The sequence below is a fragment of the Ambystoma mexicanum genome, chromosome 11, assembly GCF_040938575.1.
Source record: "Ambystoma mexicanum isolate Mex_15411 chromosome 11, UKY_AmexF1_1, whole genome shotgun sequence".
In the NCBI taxonomy this organism is placed as follows: Eukaryota; Metazoa; Chordata; class Amphibia; order Caudata; family Ambystomatidae; genus Ambystoma; species Ambystoma mexicanum.
The window spans coordinates 730,453,873-730,474,203 of record NC_090934.1 but is presented as its reverse complement, the minus strand read 5'-3'; the positions used below and the strand labels follow the sequence as shown (position 1 = coordinate 730,474,203).

Sequence of the window (20,331 nt, the reverse complement as noted above, 5' to 3'; positions counted from 1 at the left end):
AAGTATGTTCATAAGGTTTCCTGTGGGATCGGTAGGACCATTCATTTCCAGAACTTGAATTGGGAAACATATCTTTGTAAACAAGCATTGGCAAAGGCAATAGTTTGCTGCTTTTGTTTGCATTTTGCTTTTTGTATTTATAGGCACCAGGGTGCAAGGAGGGGAGTGTAAGGTTTCAAAGGAGGATGTGATAAGGGTTGCAGGTGTGCAAGACAGTGAGAAGGAAGGAGAATAGAGCAAGGTAGGAAATGATTGAGAGAGGGTGCCATTGATGAAGAGCAAGAGGAAATATGAGCGAGAAAGGTTGAGAGTGAGAGGGTATGAAATAGAGTGTGAGGAAGGATGAGCGGGTAGAGGGTGAGGATAGGGTTTAAATTGATGCACTTATGCTATAGGCTGCAGTGGCTAATGTTGGGTACGGTTTTAATGTCACTTTGGAGTGAATCGGAGCCTTCACCCCTCTCTTAGGTCGTAATGCAGAGTGTGTCCCTTCTTATGAGGTTTAAACGCTCCTAACTGGGGAAATGTTCGATCAAGTCGCCCATCTTACTAACTAAGCAGCCATCTTCGAACATGGCCAGATCGCCCCCTAATATACCTATCTTTACATATTTGCAGGCTAGAGTCGCATTTCAATAGACATACAGGTGTGTCGAAAAGTATAAAACCATGCAGCTTTTTTATGGACTTAATTGAAGACTCGTGATTGACCTTTAATGAGTTGGTGACTTTGGCACACTATACATTTCATGAATTATTCTCTGTAGCTCAGCTAATTAATTAAGAGTACTTATTGTATTATTGTGTCCATTGTTTTAAAATTGTTTTCATTCTTGTACAAACTATTGACTTAATAGCCGTTTGTTCTTAGCTGAACTATACCAAATGATTGCCTTTTTCTTTTTTCAGGCTTGATGGATTTTCCTTTGAGTAAGTATCGCAAAGCATTTGAATTACTTTCAAGTTTAGTTCTTGTTAATAAAATGTGGCTTTTCAAATCTATCTGAGCAAGCATTGGAAAATCCAATAGGTTAGTTTTGGTGACAGTCCAGAGGCAATATTACTGTTGTGCATTTGTAAATGTGAAAAGACGGCATGCTCATGCACAATTACATCCGTGCCAGTCCAAGTACAGTTGTTTTGTTATTTTTACTGGCTCTTTTGTGATTGCGCAGTTAATGTAGTACCACCCTACATGTGTTTTATGTAAATATTAGATTGCATTTAGTGTTTATATAAAGTATTTCGGGGTAGAGGGCCGCTGTTGTCACCCCATGAGACAAGATTGTGGACTCCTGCTGCTTGGTGGGCTGTTAAGACAGGCAATAACATTTAGATATCTTCTGAACTCACTGGTTCCTGGGAGGCCTGACGTCACCTCTGGGGTGCTAATAAAAACAACGAGATAATGTTTTATTTCCATCCAGCAAGTTTGAAATGGAGGCTCTAAACCCTTGTAATGGCTGCATTCAAATATTCCCCCCTTTGATCTGAACACACTGAGCACTGGTCAAGGAGACATGAACAAGCTGGGTCACAGGAAAAGCCAGGAGAGGCTGCCTGCCACACTCCCTTTCCCCACGCCCCACTCTCTGTTCACAGGCTCTAAAAGCATTGCAGCCTTTCCCATCTGGTTCTTTTGTGTGCTAGGTGAACTTTTACCATCTTAGAGCCCCTCTCCTTTGGCTCGGACTACTGAGGCAGTGGTCACCTACCACATAATAGAACACTCTTTTTTTTCGGGCTCTAATGCTGCAGTCTTCTACTTGACTTGAACTGAAGCAACTTATGTAATGTCAAACCCTTCCACAACCTCTTATCCTTCCCCCTTTGATATTTTATGCATACTTCCAAATATGTTTGCCTAATCCCTTGGTTATGTCCATGTTCGGGTTAACATGTACTATGTGTTTTGGGGAATTTAGCAACTCCCCCTCGCCATGGCCACAACATCTATGCACTTTCTCCCTGGCTCATTCTGAGGTCGGATTTGAAAATTAAGGGTAACGCATTACTCCTCTTTGGTCTCATATATACCCATAATGTAGAAAGAAACTCCGTCACCAAGGAATAAGTTTGGCTTAATCAATAAATATTCAATCCCTTGCGGTAAAACTGATCACTAATAATCTCCTACTACCACTGACTCTTTCTGTTAATCATGGCTGGACTAAATCTTCGATAACAAAAAAGCACCATGGTTTTCTGGACCAATACCCTATTCAGTTACCATAAAGGTAATTCTCATTTAATTTCACGTCTATAAACAATCATTTTAAACAGCACATTATCTGCACTAAAATTCATCAACTCATACTGTGTTTTTATTAACATCTTGAGTGGCATTCACCAATAAACCAAAACAATGTATGTGACCTCCTCAATCTGTATCATAGCATTAGTCTCTCTAGCTAGTTGAGCTGCTAGATATTGGTGGTGGTCTCTTCTCCAGCATTGGATCTTTCATGGATTCACAAACTTTGAATATTCCCCGCCGACAGGCTGGGAATCCTCGGTAACATTTTATTATAGCTTTCATTTTTAAGCTCACTTTAGTAGCCAATCTCTCCTTTTGGGTGTATTGTGTCTCAGCCAATGGGGCATCAAGTGACAAGCTCCACCCGGAGGCCATCTTCAGATTTTAATCGCACATCGTGCTGAGAAGTCCTCAAGGCTTTCTCTCCTGGAGAAATAAAACCAGGAACCAACATATTTCTTCACAACTTTACAAATACATCTGTAGAGATAAGTGCTTCTTAATTTCATAATATGGAAGAAAAACCGAAAGCTATTTTCAAGGCATGCCAGTCATCTGGGCTTAAGAATGTGTATATGGGAGAAAAGCATTCTGAATGCATATAATGCCTCTATCCTAATCAGATTCGGGAGGATTGTGAAATGTGCCACCTTTAGCACAAAAACACTCAAGGATGGGAAAAGAACACTAGCCCTTTGGCTCAATGAAGGCAGATCCCCCCTCCAGAGGCTGAATCTTCTAGAAGTGTGGTGGAGGGAAAACCAGATGGGCCATGAACCTATAAAAGTGCCGGGTCAGAGGAGAAAATTACATCTTCCTCTATATCTGGAAAAATCAGTCAACGACCTCGTCGACCAGCAGCATGGCAACGGCTTTCCGCAATAAGCGCTCCATCGAGTGTTGCCAGAAAACTACTGCCAACGGTGCCATGAACGTCCACGACACAATAGTCCTCGGCTACCACAACACCGTCGTCGGCCTCATCCTCATCGACGACACCATCGTCGTTGATGAGTAAGCAGATCAAATCTTCGTTGACGGCGATACCGTCCACACGCTGGTCGACAACAGTCGTGCCCAAAAAGCCCCAGTCAATGAGGGTGTCAAATGGGGTATGTCCCTCGCTAGAGAGGGCTGCGTCAATACCCCGTATAATCATGAGGTTCAACCCAGGCGCCATGGTCACAGTCAGATCCGTCATGCAACTCTTAGGCACCATGTGGTCATGCATTCCTCTAATACAACATTGCAGGTTACAAATCAGGCCTCTACAAGAATTCTTGGCAGATCGGGGGTCCCAGCAAACGGGAACATGGAATGACAAGTTGACAGTAACAAGGTCGCTAACAGACAGCTTGCTGTGGTGGCTCATACCATCCCACATCCCCAAGGCAGTCCCATTCAGGGATCCGTCTCTTTCAATAAACCCTGGTCACAGATGCCTCACTAACAGGATGGGACACACACACACGCACGCACGCATGCACACGCACTCACTCAGTGATGAAGGGCCGTTGGTCTGACCGAGGCACAACTCCACATCAACATACTGGAGCTGATAGCAGCCGCTCAAGCCCTCCACTCGTACCATTTTGCATTTGAGCAGTGGCTGGAATGAGTGTTCAGACAACATGACCACAATGTATTATGTATGAAAACAGGGAGGCACAAGATCAAAGACAGTCCAGAGCAGCCCAGTGGCTGTGGCACTGGGCCATCGAGAACAACATGCAGCTACAAGCATTTCACATTCCAGGAAAATAAAAATAAACTGCAGATCAGCTGAGCAGGGCCAACGACCAGTCACACGAGTGGCAACTGGCGAACAAGAAACTCCTACAAATCCTCAACAGATGCGGAACACTGACCATCGATTTATTTTCCACATGGTAGAACAAGAAATGCCCGTTGTTCGCGAGCAGATATCCGCACCATCAATCACTAGGCGACGCGTTCGCAATATAATGGGATGGAATCTTCGCGCATGCATTCCCTTCAATGCCAGTCATACGCAGGGTCCCACAAATGATTGCAACGTAGAAATGCACATTCATCCTCATAGCACCAACATGGGCAAGACCCTGATCCGCTGACAATGTGCAACCAACCGGTGCGACACCACTATTCAGGGGTGCTCAACTTAAAGGCCTGGCTCCTGACTTCAATGAGTTCGGACAAGTCCCACTTATACAGGAGTGCAGAAACATCCTAAAGGCTGCCAGGGCGAGTCCACAAACAAATCATACAAGTTAAAGTGGGATTGGTTTTGCACTTGGTGTTCTCAAGAACAGTTGGATCTGTTACGTGTGGTGCCTCACCAAATCCTACCATACCTCTTAAAATTAGCCAAAGATGGTTTATCACCCTCATCCATCAAAGTATATTTAGCAGTGATTTCTAGATATATCCGAAAGCAAGGAAAAGCTCCAATTTTCAGAGCTTGCATCGTAAAACACTTCATGAGGCTTTTTTCTGCACCAACCCCATCAGATCAAAGCACCACCTCAATGAAGCTTAAACACCGTACTGTCCGCTCTAATGAAACCTCCGTTCAAACCAATGGCGACCACAGACATAAAGATTGTGTCTTGGAAGACTGCTTTTCTGGTGGCACTCGTGTCCTTCCGACGGATGTCAAAAATGCATGCTCTATCTGTTAAACCTTGTATCTCTGGTTTGAAAGGAACAAGGTCATCCTGAAAACAAACCCTACATTCATTCCCAAAGTGCTATCCACCTTCCACTTATAAATTGAGGTTACACTACCAGTTTTCTTCGCACATCCACCTACCCCAGCAGAACAGGCTCTACATTCGCTAGACCTTCGAAGATTTATAAAGTTTTACAAAGACAGAAAAAAAGAACTTGAGGCGCACGTCTCAACAATTTGTGGCTTTTGGGCCCCCCTAAGAAAGGTCGGCCTATCTCAAAACAAGGTGCTGCCAGATGAGTCTTCGCCGCAATTTCCATGGCGCACACCCAGGCCAATCGGCCGCTACAGGGTCCTGTTCATGCTCATTCCACTAGGGCAGTGGGATCTTCAGCGCTATGGGCAGGGATCCCCCTGTCAGACATATGCCTGGCCGCAACCTGGGCAGTCCTGTACACCTTGTCAACCAGTACTGCATGGAGGGACAGGGAGAGCGGGGCAAAGGTTGGAAGAGCCGTCCTGCAATGCTTGTTTCAATTAAGTATGTTTTCTCCCATTACACCACCTGTTACAAGATGTTCACTGCTGTGGCAATCTATTCAAAGCATGTGTATCCTTGAAAGAGCCAATGCTGGAGACGAAATATGTTGCTTACCCGTAACTCTTGTTCTCCAGCATTGGTATCTTTCATGGATTCACATGTGCCCACCTACCACCCCTATGTGAGAAAGGCTACATTTTGCCAACTCTCATCTGTCGGGGGTGGGGAGGTGTAGAATCTGAAACTGGCCTCCTGGGTGGGCTTTTCACTTGATGTCCCATTGGCACGGCCAAAAGGACGTAGATGGGCTACTAAAGTGAGCTTAAAAATTCTATTATAAGTTACAATAAAATGTTACCGAGGATTCCCAGCCTATCGGCAGGGAATATTGAAAACATGTGAATCCATAAAAGATGATGCTGGAGAGCAGGAGTTACAGATGAGCAACATTCTCCTTCTTGAATATTAGTCATATCGTTTTTCATGCATTGGGAGGTTGGGGGAAGGGGTAAGGCCTTCTCTCAGACCCACTTCCAGGACACTGATGTGAAGTGTGATAACACACTGCCTTCAACAATCATCTCCAACATATTGACTGATCCCCTGTTCAGAACTGCATTGCAACACCTTCTGTTACACTTCTTCATTACCCTGCTTCATTACACTTCCATGACCAGAGTATGAGCACTGTGAATAACGATACAAAGAAAAGTCTTGTGATATTGATACTGAGTGGCAGATGTGCCAAATTTCCCAAAGGCCAGTGTAAACCATCTTTTCCTTTAAAACCTCATGGGATGTATTTGGACAAACTTGACTGAAGATTTTTGATCTACATGAGACTGCATTGCAAGTTAAATCTCTTTCAACAATGGCGTTATCAACTTGACAAAGATTTGTTTTTCATCATATCCCTAACACTTGGATACATTTTCATGATGCAAGTCCTATTGATTGAGGTGTGTATTTTGACTCCAGATTCTCTTTTCTATTGATGCAGCTTCCCTTCAAGTTAGCACACTGTAATTCTATAGGTGACCTCAGTGTTTGCTCAATTCAGTATTATAACCCCTTATGTTATATTCAATGCACATCAGAATTGTACTCCTACCATGTGACACACCATCCCCAGCCTTGAGCCAATGGGGTTCAGACATGAAAAATGGGTTTATTTGGCCAAACACATTCCAAAAATCATAGTGATGTTTTATCATTTTGTGGGCAACCTAAAGAATATTTGTTTTGTCTGAAAAACATGTCTCTGTATTCCCAGACGCTTGTATGAACTTCAGTTTCTCAATTTTGATTATGCCCATATGGATTGTGGGTCTGGTATCACTTTTCCTAACTGTGGGCATATTTGTCCCCTACGTCCCTAAAATACTCAGGAAAACTTTTGTTAAATATTTCAGACATGTTCTAGAATTAAATACTTGGTGAAATGACCAGCTACATATTCAAACTTGATATTGAATCAACTCTGACATACTGTAACAGTAGTTCTTTTTCATATTTGCTTTGGACAGTGATGGCATGGATACAGACAAGGACGACCCACATGGAAGGTATTGTAAAACAGATTTAAACATGTACTTTTTATTCTTACCCAAAATATACCCAACTCTAATCACAAGGAGCAACATCAACATCATTTAAAGTGCAATGGTAACTTAACGGCTGTTTGTGAACATACAAACATCCATGTTTACCTTTCTGCTCTGATATTGTGCATAGGTGTAGCAGGGTTCGAATGGGCCGGGGGTTTAAATGACAAGTGGTACCTCTTACTCAATACTTTGACACCTGAGACACAGGAATCTCTGCAGGGTCCTGGTGGCTTCTTCTGTACCACCCTCTAGTTGAGGAAACTATGCTCAGCATCTCTGAATAGCTGAAATAAGTTGCAGTGCTAGTATGTTAGCAGCGAGTAGCGTTCTGCTACCCACCTGAGCCTTTGCCAACCAGATATATTTTAGTAGCGTGGAACATGGCATCTAGCATTTAGAAGGTCCCCTTTACCAAGCATGCCACTTTCGCTGCCAAGCTGAGTGAGTGCAGCTAAGAGGTATATATAGTGAAAAGCGTGCATGCTAGGCCTCTGCATCCCATGCAATTTCCATCTAATGTATTGTAGTTTGCTTGATTGTTTAGGTTTTGTGTCCATTGTGTTTCTACTTTGGATGCCTCCCTTGTGAGGTCAGGTTTCCTCTGACCCGTACTCATATGACCCACACTTAATAGGCTAATGTCTGCCATGAATAGTTGTACATGCACTCCTCGTCCTACTCACCGCTGACATTCTAAGAACGAAAGCCAGGTGTTCCTCTGAAAATGGCAAGACTTCCTCCTGGTTTATCCCCCCACTAACACAAACTGTTGCTCACTATGGTCCTTTTTGTAGGATATTCCAAGTATTAACGTAGCTTCTTTTCCGGCATTTTATATTTGGCCTTGGCTAAAGAAATTATGTGTATGTGACACTGGCACCGCTATTATTTAGGAGAAAGAATACCCTTTTTTAGGCCTTGCAAGACAGGGTTTCATATTTTATATTTGCACTTATAATACAAAGGTCCAGCCTGACGAAGCAGGCTTGTATCCACGCTCACCTCCTTCCCCTTTCTCTGCACACTCTCTCCCCCCTCCTTTTCCCTCTCTGTGCGGTGGCAGTTTTACAAAGCATGATTTTTTGTGGCATTACTTGGGACGAATGTGCATGATATTAGCACACACATGTTTGTATGTGGTCTCTGGTATTTTTTGTGGCAGTGTGCTTTATTTGTGTCAATTGCTGAATAAATGTTTTTGGCACAGCATATTTCTCCAGCATTGGATCTTTCATGGATTCACAAGCTGTGAATATTCGCTGTCGTGAGGCTGGGAACCTCGGTCATTTTTACTTAGCGTTTTCCTATGGAAAACTTCAACACTTCATTGTCCTATCAACGTCCTTTTTGTGTGCTTCAGCCACCACCAATAGGACGTAGGGTATAAATAGCCCCGCCTCCGCGGCTTCCCTTCAGATTTCAACCGTCTCCAAAGTGTTGGGATCACCTCGTGCTCGTTGTGATTTCTGCACGTGCTGGTGCGATTGGTTGCAATGTCTTCAGGAAAATCGTTGTTCCGGCCCTGTGCAACTTGCGGGCTGAGGAAAGTGAATGAGGGGGACAGACATATGGACTGCCTCTATTGCCTCTACCCCCTTCACTAGGCCGAGTCTTGTGAGATCTGCAAAGGGTTTTCACAGAAGACGCTTAAGGACCGCAATCAGCGATTGGTGTGTTGGCTGAACAAGGGTACCTACCCTTCCTCAGAGGTGGGGTCTTTGCGTAGCTTGACGTCGGAAAGGCCGGTTCAAGCGGCAGATCATCGCCGGTCGGCATCAGCTGAGCCTCCGGCTAAGAAGTCTCGGCCTGTCCCTGTGGAGGTCTGGAAGAGTGGTTGCACCTCTTCGAGTAAACACCTGTCGAAGGGGGCATCTTCGTCCAAGCATGGTCGGTTGGACCAGTCACAAGGGTCTGGAAGTAGGCCAGAGAAGTCGGCATCTCAAGTGAAGGCCAAGAAAGACTTGTCGAAACACTCCTCTTCAGGGGACCATCACAAGTCCTCCTCTAGTAGGGAGTCGTCTAAACATCGGTCCAGTGGAGCCAGGCAGGCGGGATTGCCTGAAATATGTACACCTCAGGTTGCGGTTCCAACTACGTCATCGTCGACTGGAGTCCCGTCGTCGACAGTCCCCTTGTCAACTCCGATACTGTCGTCGACAGTGGTGTCTTCTGCTCTGGTAAGAGGAAAAGGCCCGATATTGTCATAGTTGAGGATGGAAGACAACTTGCTAACGACGAATGAGGTGTGGCAGGCTTCTGCTTTTGACTCTCATCTACCAGACCCTATTCTACAGCAAGAGAGACTGCATCAGAGGCGCAGGATGATCGGGAGCCGGTGTTGGATCCGTTGGCCCTGGGCCTGCAGTGTGTTGGTCCATCGACATCGATGGGTGTGGGGGCTGGGCCATCCAGTTACCCTCTGGTGAATCCGCAGGCGATGTTGTCGCTCCAGGTACTGTCCACATTGCAGTCTTTGTTGGGACAGCTGGATTCCAGATTGCCTCCTCTGAACGTAGCGTTTGACGGCTTCGGCTGAATTGCCGGCACCTCTGCAGGTGAACAAAGATCATCCACGTTCCCATCCTGAGGGTGAGCTGCCGGACTCTGAATCAGGCAGTGTGCCTAGGGAGACCATGTCCACTGGCTCGTTGTCACCAGCGAGGGATCCGGCGTGGGATTCAGACATTGAGATGGAACTACCTCGTAGTGCGGCACAACCATCTCTGCCCATTGATGTTGGGGCATTTTCACGTCATGATGGCGAGAGCATATGTGGAATTTGGGTTGGCTCCTGAGGAGGAGCGGAAGGAGTGTTTCCTGTTTGACCACATGGGCAAGAGACGAAAATCTGTGTTTGCCGTGCCTATCCTGGACCACGTGTGGCAAGAGGGCCTGCGCACAATGCAACACCCCTTCTCGGAACCAGCTATCAAAGGGGGGGGCTGGAGAAGAAGTTTAAGGCCCCAGACTCTGCACCGAAGTGCTTGGTGTGTCAGCCCAGTCCTGAGTAGGTGGTTTCAGCGGCGGGTAGCCGCAAAGCCAGGAGTCAGCACAAATGTATTACCCCTCCCGACAGTGACTGGATGCCTTCGGTAAAAAGGTTTTGACTGTGGGGGCAACGACAGTGAAAGCGGCCAATTCTCTAGCGATCATGGCTCGCTACGATAGTGAGATGTGGCATCGGTTGGCGCCACTGCTGGAACATTACCTGAGGAACACCGTAAAGCTGCCATGATGTTGGTACGCGAAGGGGAGGAGGCGTCCAATCATAGTTTTAACATTGGCGTGGACTTGGCAGAATCTGTTTTTAAACAGATTAACAATGGCATAGTGCTGCGTCGAAAGGCCTGGCTTAAGTGCACAGACTTTCGCCCGGTTGTGCATTATAAAGTTCTGGACATGCCATGTGAGGGGGAACAGTTGTATGGTGAGAAAATCGATGAGGCCCTCAAGGGTATGAAGGAGGACTCTGAGACTGCTGAGTCCTCGGGAGCCATGCAGAGTGGTCGCTTGTTTCGCCCCTTTCGTCCCTTCCATGGGGTGTCGGGAAATGCCCGATTTACTACCCCCAGAGACCGGGGCTACAGTCGGTCTGGTTACTCCTCCCAGGGATATAGGAGGTAGGCGCAGTCGACGCAGAAAAGTCAGGATTTTCAGGCCTCCAGGAAAAGAGGGGGGGCAGACCTTCCTCCAAAGGAAGACAAGCTAAGCTGCAGCAATGACTGTCATCGGGGAAATCTGCTGGGGGGCAGGGTAGCACTACACATGGATGAGTGGTGCAAGATCACGTCAGACCGTTTGGTGTTGGACACAGTGCGTCTGGGCCACTCCCTGGAGTTCAAGTGTTCCTCGAACCCCATTCCTCCAGTGCATACCATACAACCCCACCTTCACATTCTATGACAAGAGGTTGTACTTATGCTGCAGAAAGGAGCTATAGAATTGGTTCCTGTGGCTGAGAAAGTCCAAGGGGTTTATTCCCGTTACTTTGTGGTGAAGAAACCCAATGACAAGTGGCGACCCATATTGGATCATCGGGCGTTGAACAAGACTCTGCAAGTTCAAGATGCTCACGCTTCAGGAGGTCATTCGGCCTCTACAGCCGGGCGAGTTTCTGGCCTCGTTGGATCTACAGGACGCATACCACATCACTATGTGTCGACGGTACCGCAAGTTTCTGCGGTTTGCCATAGGAGAAGATAATTACCAGTTTCGAGTGCTCCCGTTCGGATTAAAGTCATCCCGCCAGGACGTTTATAAAGTGTTTGGCGGCGTGGCTCTAACGGGAAGGTCATCACGTTTACCCATACACGGTTTGTCGCTGGGGGAGGCGCAGGAAAGTCTGCAATGGCTAGGCTTCGCCGTGAACTTCGAGAAGTCCTTTCTGTCACCTTCCAAGGACTTTGTTTTTCTGGGGGCAGAGTTGCAGACTCAGCTGGGTCTTGAGGCCCTCGGGCGAGAGGGTTTTGAAGCTTAGGCAAAAAGCAGCAGAGTGGAAGATCGGTACAAGGGTGTCGGTCCGGACCTAAATGTCATTGCTGGGGGCCATGGCGTCCTGCATTCAGCTGGTGAAAAACTGTTCTCTTCATGAGTCCGGTACAGGAATTCCTCGCCAACCGATGGACTCAGAGTCGCGGATCGTGGTCCGACAAGGTGGTAATCGACGGCGATCTGGTGAAAGCGCTTTGATGGTGGCAGTGCTCGGACAATCTGGTTCGGGGCATGCCATTGCTGGAACAGGAATGCCACTTTACAATTGTGATGGATGCCTCACAGACAGGATGGGGGGGATGCATCTCGAGGACTCGCATGTCCAGGGCCTGTGGTCTCGTGTGGAATCGCGTTTCCACATCAATGTGCTTGAGTTGAGAGCGGTACATTGGGCCCTGAAATTGTTTCTGCCGCGCATACTTGGGTCGGTGGTGAGGGTGTTGATGGACAATACCACCACAATGTTTTACCTCAGGAAACAGGGGGTCACGCATTCCAGGGTGGTGTCGAAAGAAACACAAGACCTCTGGCATTGGGCTCTGTTGCACGACATCAGCATTGTGGCCTTTTATCTGCCGGGAATGTTGAATGTGCAAGCGGATGCGCTCAGCAGGGAGGTGAGCCAGCTACACGAGTGGCAGCTGAAGGAGCAGCAAGTGTCCATGCTCTTCCGGAAATGGGGCCGTCCTTCGTTGGATCTCTTCGCAACGAGGGAGAACAAGCAGTGCAAGGAGTTTGCCAGCAGGTGGGCTCATCCCGAGTCTCTAGGGGATGCGTTCTCGTTCCCGTGGACAGACTGGTTTGCTTATCCATTTCCTCAGTTTCCGCTCATTCAACAGCCCCTCCAGCGGATTTGGAGATACCCATTTGGTGTGATTCTGGTGACCCTGTTCTGGGCCAGGTAGCCGTGGTTCTCAGATCTCCTTCATCTGTCCGTGGCGGAGCCGATTCGGTTGGCAGTGACGCCGGACCTTCTGTCTCAGGATAAGGGTGCGGTCTGACACCACGATCTGGAATCTCTCAGCCTAGCGGCTTGGCTCCTGACTTCTCTGAGTTTGGACACCTAAAGCTTTCTGGTGACTGTCTGCGCATTTTGGAGGCAGCAAGAGCTCTGTCCACGAATGCCTCCTATGCGTGTAAATGGAAAAGGTTTTGTGTGTGGTGTAAGGGCCAACCTGGGGTGGACCCTTTGAACAATTCGCCGGAGCAAGTTTTGCTATACTTATTGCAGTTAGCAGAAAAGGATCTGGTATTCTCCTCCATAAAGGTACACTTGGCAGCAATCTCTAGATTCACTTTGAAGCGGCATGCAGCACCTCTGTTTAGTGATCGTCTCATCAAGCATTTCTTAAAGGGGGTGTTTCGGACCTTTCCTCCAGTCAAAAAGTTCCCTCCGGTGTGCAGCCTTAATGTGGTTCTGTCCAGGTCTGATGAGACCTCCGTTTCAACCAATGTCGTTGACGCCTTTGCAGTTTTTGTCTTGGAAAGAGGCTTTTCTGGTGGCCATTACTTCGGCCAGAAGGATATCTGAGTTGCAAGCTTTGGTTGTGGACCCTCCATACTTGAGGTTCTTCAAGGACAAGGTGGTGTTGGCTACTAATCCACACTTTTTATCCCCAAAGTGCCAACAACATTTCACAAACTCTCTTCTATTGTGTTGCCCTCTTTCTTTGCTTCAGCCTCCATGCCTGCAGAGCGATCTTTGGATTCGCTGGATGTGAAGAGGGCGTTAAAGTTTTATTTGTATCGTACGCAGGAGTTCAGACTTTCTAAGCAGCTGTTTGTGTCTTATGGACCGTCCGTCAGAGGATGGGCAATCTCCAATCAAGGACTTTCTCATTTGGTGTCGTCTGCTATCTCATTCTGCCATACTAAAGCTGGGAAGCCTTTGGAGAGGAACCTGAGGGCGCACTCGACGAGGGCTATGGCTTTGTCGATGGCATTATGGTTGGGGATTCCGCCGGTGAACATTTGCCAAGCGGCCTCCTGTCCCGCATACCTTTTACTTGACATTACTGTCTGGAGAGGCAGCATGGTGAGGATGTGCAGGTGGGACGGGCGGTCTTGCAACGCCTGTTTCAATAAGGTGAGCCCCGCAGCTTCAGGGTATTTGTTGTTTGAACTTGATCACTGAATGGTTTTCTTGTCTCATGTATGTGATTCTGTTTCTATATTGGTTTGCATTTGCACTCCGCCATTTATGATGGATACTGATATGTAATCTATTCACAGCATGTGAATCCATGAAAGATCAATGCTGGAGAAGGGAGTAGTTTCTTACCTGTAACTCCATTTCTCCAGCGTTGGTATCTTTAATGGATTCACATGCACCCGCCGACCGCCCCTGCATGCAAACCTGAATTGGGTTGCCTCCACTTTGGAGGTTAAAATCTGAAGGGAAGCCACGAGGGCGGGGCTGTTTATACCCTGCGTCCTATTGGTGGTGGCTGAAGTACCCAAAAAGGACGTTGATAGGACACTGAAGTGTCGAAGATTTCCATAGGAAAATGCTAAGCAAAAATGACCGAGGTTCCCAGCCTGACGGGGAATATTCACAGCATGTGAATCCATGAAAGATACCAACGCTGGAGAAATGGAGTTACAGGTAAGAAACTACTCCCTTTCGCAGCTTGCATTCTGTGCCAATGTTGAGAATGATTTGCAGTTGCGCACAATATTGTTCCTGTAAAGATGACTCGAGTTTTCTGAAACACTGAATTTCACGACTGTCTCGTTATCTGTGCTGCACTTATACACCCACAGCCTCCAAGCCTCTACTTGTGAGCTGTCCAACGTGTAATGAGGCTATTGGGAGCATTTTGCACAGTAATGAAAGGCTACCAGGGTCATATTACAGAAGTTTTGCAAAATAGCCGGGGAAAAAACGCTCCAGTTCAAAAACTTATTTTTTCAATGCATTTTTGCCCCAAGGCAAATTCCCCCCTATTGATAGGACTACGTCAAACATTGCTGTAGTGTAAAAATACATTGAAATGGGGCTTTAAGTGGGCTGGGGCAGAGCCCCGGCAGGCTCTGAAAATTGTTTGAGACTGGGCCATGCTGGGGCTCCCTAAAGTCTCCTGTCAACCCCAGCCCATCAAGCTGCTAGAGGGCAAGGTTTTTTTGTAAAGCCTGAAGCTCTCCTGTGTAAGCGAGAGCTTCAGGCTTTAGAAAAGAAAGTCTTGCATTTTCATTGTAGTCTACCCCCCACCAGGCAACCCTTCCAATAGATGTGCAGGGGTGATGATTCCTGCATCTCTAATGGGAGTGGTATCTGGCAGGGGGGTCAGCAAAATAATGGAAAGGCAAGCCTGAAGTGCTTGCGTGTAATCAAGAGCTTCAGGCTTTACAAAAAAGTAGCCTTGCCTTTTTATTGTTGCCTACCTCCTGCCAGACACCCCTTTCATTAGAGATGCAGGAATCGTCAACCTCGCACCCCAAGTAAGAGGGTGATGATCCCTGCATCTCCAGTGAAAGGGGTGCCTAGCAGGGGGTCAGCGCAGCAATTAAGAGCGGCAACACTTACTGTCCTGAATGCTGCTAACGGGCAACATTCAGGTGAGGTAAGTGTTGCCTCAATTGCGGCTCTGACTCCCTGCCAGCCCACACCCACTAAGAGCCCCGGCTCGAGTTTCAGGCCACTTAAGGCACTGCATTGAAACAATACGTTGATTGCACTAGTGCAATTTAGTGCTTGCACCTTTCACAAATGCAAAGTTCATGAAATACGTGTCTTGTGTATATGTCATGTGCAGATACTTCAGAACTTGTTATCCCATAACGTTTCAGGATTTTCCAGTGAGGAAACAACTAAATAGTTACCCTTTCTCTCATGTATTCAGGTGTTTACCACTGTGGACCAATTGGGATACTCTGAGCTTAGTGTTGCCTTTTTGGACTACTGTGGGAAGGCAATACAGGTTGGCCAGCAGTAACTTCCCATATCCTCCAAATGCATTGGTGAGCGGGTCATGTACACTCTTCCATAGCTCCCCCAGGAACTTGCACTTACAGAAGCTGCAGAAAGAAGTAGCTGTGTTTAGTAACTAATCTTGGGGCGCCATCCCATTTTGCAGAAGCCAACCATTAGAAGCTTTAGGTCTTCCGTTTGTGCTGTTGCCCTCTGAGGATCTAGGCACCTTTAACCTGGCACAAAAACATACTGCTACTGACTGACAGTCAATATGTGTCGGAATGTCCTGTTAAAGGAGAAATCTGTAGTTTGTTTTCAAAAGGACCCCGCCTTTGGGTTGCTCAAGTGAAACAGCTACCCTCTACATCAGTACAGGCACAAACAAATCTGTGTATTGAATGCATTGTAGTTGTTACTACATATTGCAAAACTGCAATGATAACTTATTTCAGCGAACTTATCTACAGAGTTTTTTACCTGCAGTAAAATTCCTCATTGGCTCACGTTTTCCTGTGCGTACAATGTTTTTCCCAGCCACGTTGCTGAGAATTTGTATCCGTGCCATTGAGTGCATTTGTATTTACAGTAAGCATAGCTTACTATGCTAAACGGAAATGTTTTGGTAATAAATTGAAGGTCAGCACTCTCTTATTTTACCTCAGGGATCAAAGTGTCATATAAACTCTGCATACTTGCACATTCTAAATTGCAGTAAATATGCACAGCCTCATATTTGTATGCAGCATGGACTCCTGTGGAAAGAGCATAAGCACGGTGCGGTGTCGGTTCAATCGAAGGGATTCCAACGATTCACTACTTGATGCTAGACATGTGAAACCGATTACCGGACATCCCGTTTCAGCCCGTCCTAAAGAGGCAAATACATTATGGGCCACTTCTGATACTGTTTTTTCTTTAACATACCCGAGTAGCTAGGTCACCTAAAGGTGTACATATCTGTACATACTTAACCAAAATTACCAGAGTTCTAACGCATAAAGATACTTATTATTCTTAATATGTCATATGGAGAATAGTCTTCGTATATTTTCATGTTTGTTCGCGTTTTTTCCCCCCAATTCTAAGCCCATCTAACACGTTTCGAGCCTTTCCATGCTCTCTCTCAAGGCTTATGTGATTCTTAAATTCTCATTTGTTTGGTGTAAAGTTAGTTTTTAGTCCTATTTCAGTGGTAAATATTTGCTAGTAAAACCCTTTATGGCTTGCCAAACCATGGTGTTTGTCTTCATTCTATTTCTTCTTATTTCTATTTCTTATTCTCAGTACACTTCTATATATTTCAAGAGATTTTTATCGGACTCAGTGAAAAAATGAATATAAAGCCTTTCATGCTTTCATCCACGTTGTTTCTGCAGTCATGCTGCGAAAGTAGAAGAAAATGGTTTGACGACAATCTATTTTTCTGCAAGGTACACGTTTGCAATAATTGGCAAATATTTACTACTGAAATAAGATGGGCATTATATATCATTAATGGCATCACAAAGATCTACTGGAAGGTGCTACTGGCCCGGTTAGAGTCCTGAGTTTAGTGAAATAATGTCACAGCTTACTCCGTGGAAGTCTGTGCGGACAATCAACCAGGCTTTCTGTTTTAATATGATATTTCAAAAACGTGTGCGACAAAGGGTGGAGATTTATTTTGCTTTAATTAGTTTAAGAATGGCCTTTGAAAGAGTGGACACGGCATCATTGTGGAGGGGGCGTTCCCTCCCAAACATTTGTTGCCAGTATTCTGGTAATACCCAGATAACAAAGCAGTGAGGACAGTGAGATGAAACATCTGCTCCCTTTGCTATTAAGGCACATGTTCGCACCATTGTTGCTGCTCGTGTGTGTTAATCAGTTGGTCACTATTGCTTTAAATCTGGAATGCTCCAACATTCAGTGGTTAAACCAAGGGCGGAATCCTCTATGCAGACAATGCCGTGGTGATCTATAAAACCCTGAAGTAGCTCAGGAAACAACTACAGGATACAGTCCTTTTTAGTTGTATTAATTGGTAAGCCCGCTTCTATGCACAAGTTGTAGTAATGGCCTGTAATACCAGCAAACGCCACAAGATCAAGTTAACCCTTATGGGTGAAATCATTAAGCAGGTTTCCCCTTTTGATTACGTCAGTATAACGTTTGCTTGAAATGAAACTTGGGTAGAGCAGCTTGTTAAGTGTATACCTACTCAACAGAGAGCAGGAGTCATGTTGCCCATGGTAAAACATCTTGGTGGGTCTAGTACATGGGCGCCAGTTGATGTATGCAAGGTCCAAGGTTGACAAGCCATGTCCTACGGCGACTGTGCTGTTTTGACTACCCTGACTTCTTGCAAGTAGGTCTGTTTTAACTTCCACAAGTGGTGTCCCCACAGACCCATACATTTATAGTTTGGCCTGCAATCCATTAATTATGAGGCTTTACTAAAACCTGTCATAGTCTGGCTTTGCTTGTGTAAGACTCCTGAATTAGCTTTATACAAAGAAGCACGCTATGATACATTATTCAATTGCCAAGAGTTGCTAATTGGAAGTGGTATACTCTTATTAAGAATGTTAGTGCTCCTCAACTTCTCACATATGCTTCTCCAGGAGAAGGTACCTCCTGATCATACAGTATTGGAGGTGAAAGAAGCGGATCACGATTGGGCTTTTTCTGACCTGTTTGCTATGTCTCAGGGTTGCCCACAAGTTTAGATTTTCTTTATTTTATAAAGATGCTCTAGATTCCAAGCCATATTTGTATACTTTAATGCCACATTTCACAGAAGTACTTTGCTTAAAGTTTATTTTGACTATATTACTGGTTGCTGACCTTTCTATTAACTGCAAAGGAACCACTTCAGATAAATATCCAAACTCTCCCACATTTAAAGAATCAATTTCTCATTTTCTATTTAGCCTCATTTTCTATTTACCCTCTATTTAGTGACATCAGGAAAAAATGTTAAACATTTGAAAACTGCTGGAGTAAGGTCTCTAAGAGATGCACTGGCTTTATGCAAATTAGCATCTTCAGTTTGTATCCCTTTCCTATTTTCTAGCTTTTTGCAGAAGGCATGTACATGTTATCTGCTGCACAATAAAATACTTTGTTAGTGCAATACGTGTAATTCAAAGGGAAATGTAGAAATATTATCCCAGGTGATTGCTGGGAATGTTGAATGAACACATTTCCTAAATACGAATTTTATTATGTCAATGTATATATTTTAATGCTTGTCTATGTATGATTCTTTCCATTTATCATTTATGATAGCTCAATAGGTAATTTTTAAGATTATGTGATGAATTAAAACTTTATATTCATGAGAATTGTATTTTTGACAGTTATTCCCAACTATTGATTGGACATATGAATTATATATTGTTGGATGCAGTGTATTTGTAGTGTAAGGGAATGAGAAGTGCATGTTTTTACCCTTCTTCGGTAATTTGCAGTTTTTAATTATTGTCTGATAGTGTAGATTTGTTATTGTTATCATGTGCAGATATTTTTTGTAATTTAGTAGGGCTGTTTTTAGAATTATATATGATATTAAAAGTACTTCATACCCAAAATAAAATTAATAGAGAAGGAGAATTATCGTTGCATTTCTTTCAGCTTCCTTCCCCTTCGTAAATACAGGAGAGAATTGTGTCTGCTTTGAATTTGTGTCTTTTTTTACATCATAAACAATCTTGCTTAGTTCTTCCATGGGTACTGAATGGGTCCTGGGTAGTGTCTTTGAGCTGCACCTTTTGGCTGGTGGTAGCAGTGCGGCCACTTTGTTTTTGTTAGATTTATGGGCGGCCTTTGGCACAGTCATCAGCTACATACTTCTCATCTATCTTTCTTACCCATTACCGAACGGACATTGATATGGATTTGTTGATTCTCAGCAGCTGTGTCCAAGCATTATCCCTGCATTCTTTTCATTCAGACTAGATCCCCTTTCTTCTGGATTCTTACTTGTCTCACCTGTAATATAAGCCATTATCCTATCTTGAGTTTTTTGGCTTCTAATTTTGTATGTGGGCCAACAAGACAGATTATCCTATACCTGGATCAAACAATTCTCTGATAATCTTAAACTCTTCCTCTCACCTGTGGATACCTGGATGTGTCAATGTATACTCCAATTGAATGACTCAAAAAAGGAGATTTTCAAATCTTGCTTATGGGGGCTTACTTTTTTGCCCTGGGTTTCTGAGTGTTTGCCCAGCTCCTGTATTGATTGTGAAAAATCTTGATGTTAAGATGGATACAAGCCTGTCTCTCGCCCCCATAACTCATGCATGGTTAAATCTTGTTTTCATCAGCTGCTTGATCTTTAAAGAATTCTGTTTGTTTACCATTCCTGGCCAGGTCACCATAGACAGTAGTTGTGTCCTGCTGGTTTACCTACTATAGTACTATCTATTCGAGGGGATTGGGTCCTCCGACGTATTCCATATCTATGACATTAATCACCAGAGCTGTGCTGCTTCGGAAAATCTTTCTGTGTCTTGCGTCGATGACGTTGATACGCCGTCTTCTAAGACCTCCTCCGATGGCCGATGTCAACGGATGTTAGAAGTAGGACGCATGACGCCCGTAGCCTCAGTTCCGTTTTTTCCGCAAACGTGTATGCTTCGGAGATCTTGGCGCGCCTCGACTCTTTGGAGTTTGTTCTTTCGGTTCTTCGAATCTGTTCGTTGTGAAGTATATCGGGATGTCTTCCTCTTCGTCCACCCCGCGTCCGGGCTTCAAGAAATGTGGGGACTGCGGGTCCAAGATGTCGGTGATAGACTCGCACGACGCCTGCCTATGGTGCCTGGGGGAGGCCCACGACACGGATGATTGTGTCGACTGCCAGTCGCTTACGTCCAAGGCCTTGCG

General features: G+C 45.2%; 1 protein-coding gene across 13 annotated transcripts in view; it reads left to right on the top strand.

Moving 5' to 3' along the window:
• Nucleotides 1-20,331, top strand: part of BMAL1 (basic helix-loop-helix ARNT like 1) — a 989,350-nt gene that overhangs the window by 307,379 nt on the left and 661,640 nt on the right. For 9 of the 13 annotated variants that reach the window (XM_069623618.1, XM_069623617.1, XM_069623621.1 and 6 more), the window contains 2 exons: nt 910-930; nt 6,975-7,013. The exons of 2 other annotated variants lie outside the window; for them this stretch is intronic. In XM_069623618.1, coding sequence (XP_069479719.1) covers nt 910-930; nt 6,975-7,013 — 60 coding nt within the window. The remainder of the gene's footprint in view (nt 1-909; nt 931-6,974; nt 7,014-20,331) is intronic. 2 more of the 13 variants (XM_069623624.1, XM_069623623.1) reach the window with 1 other exon arrangement.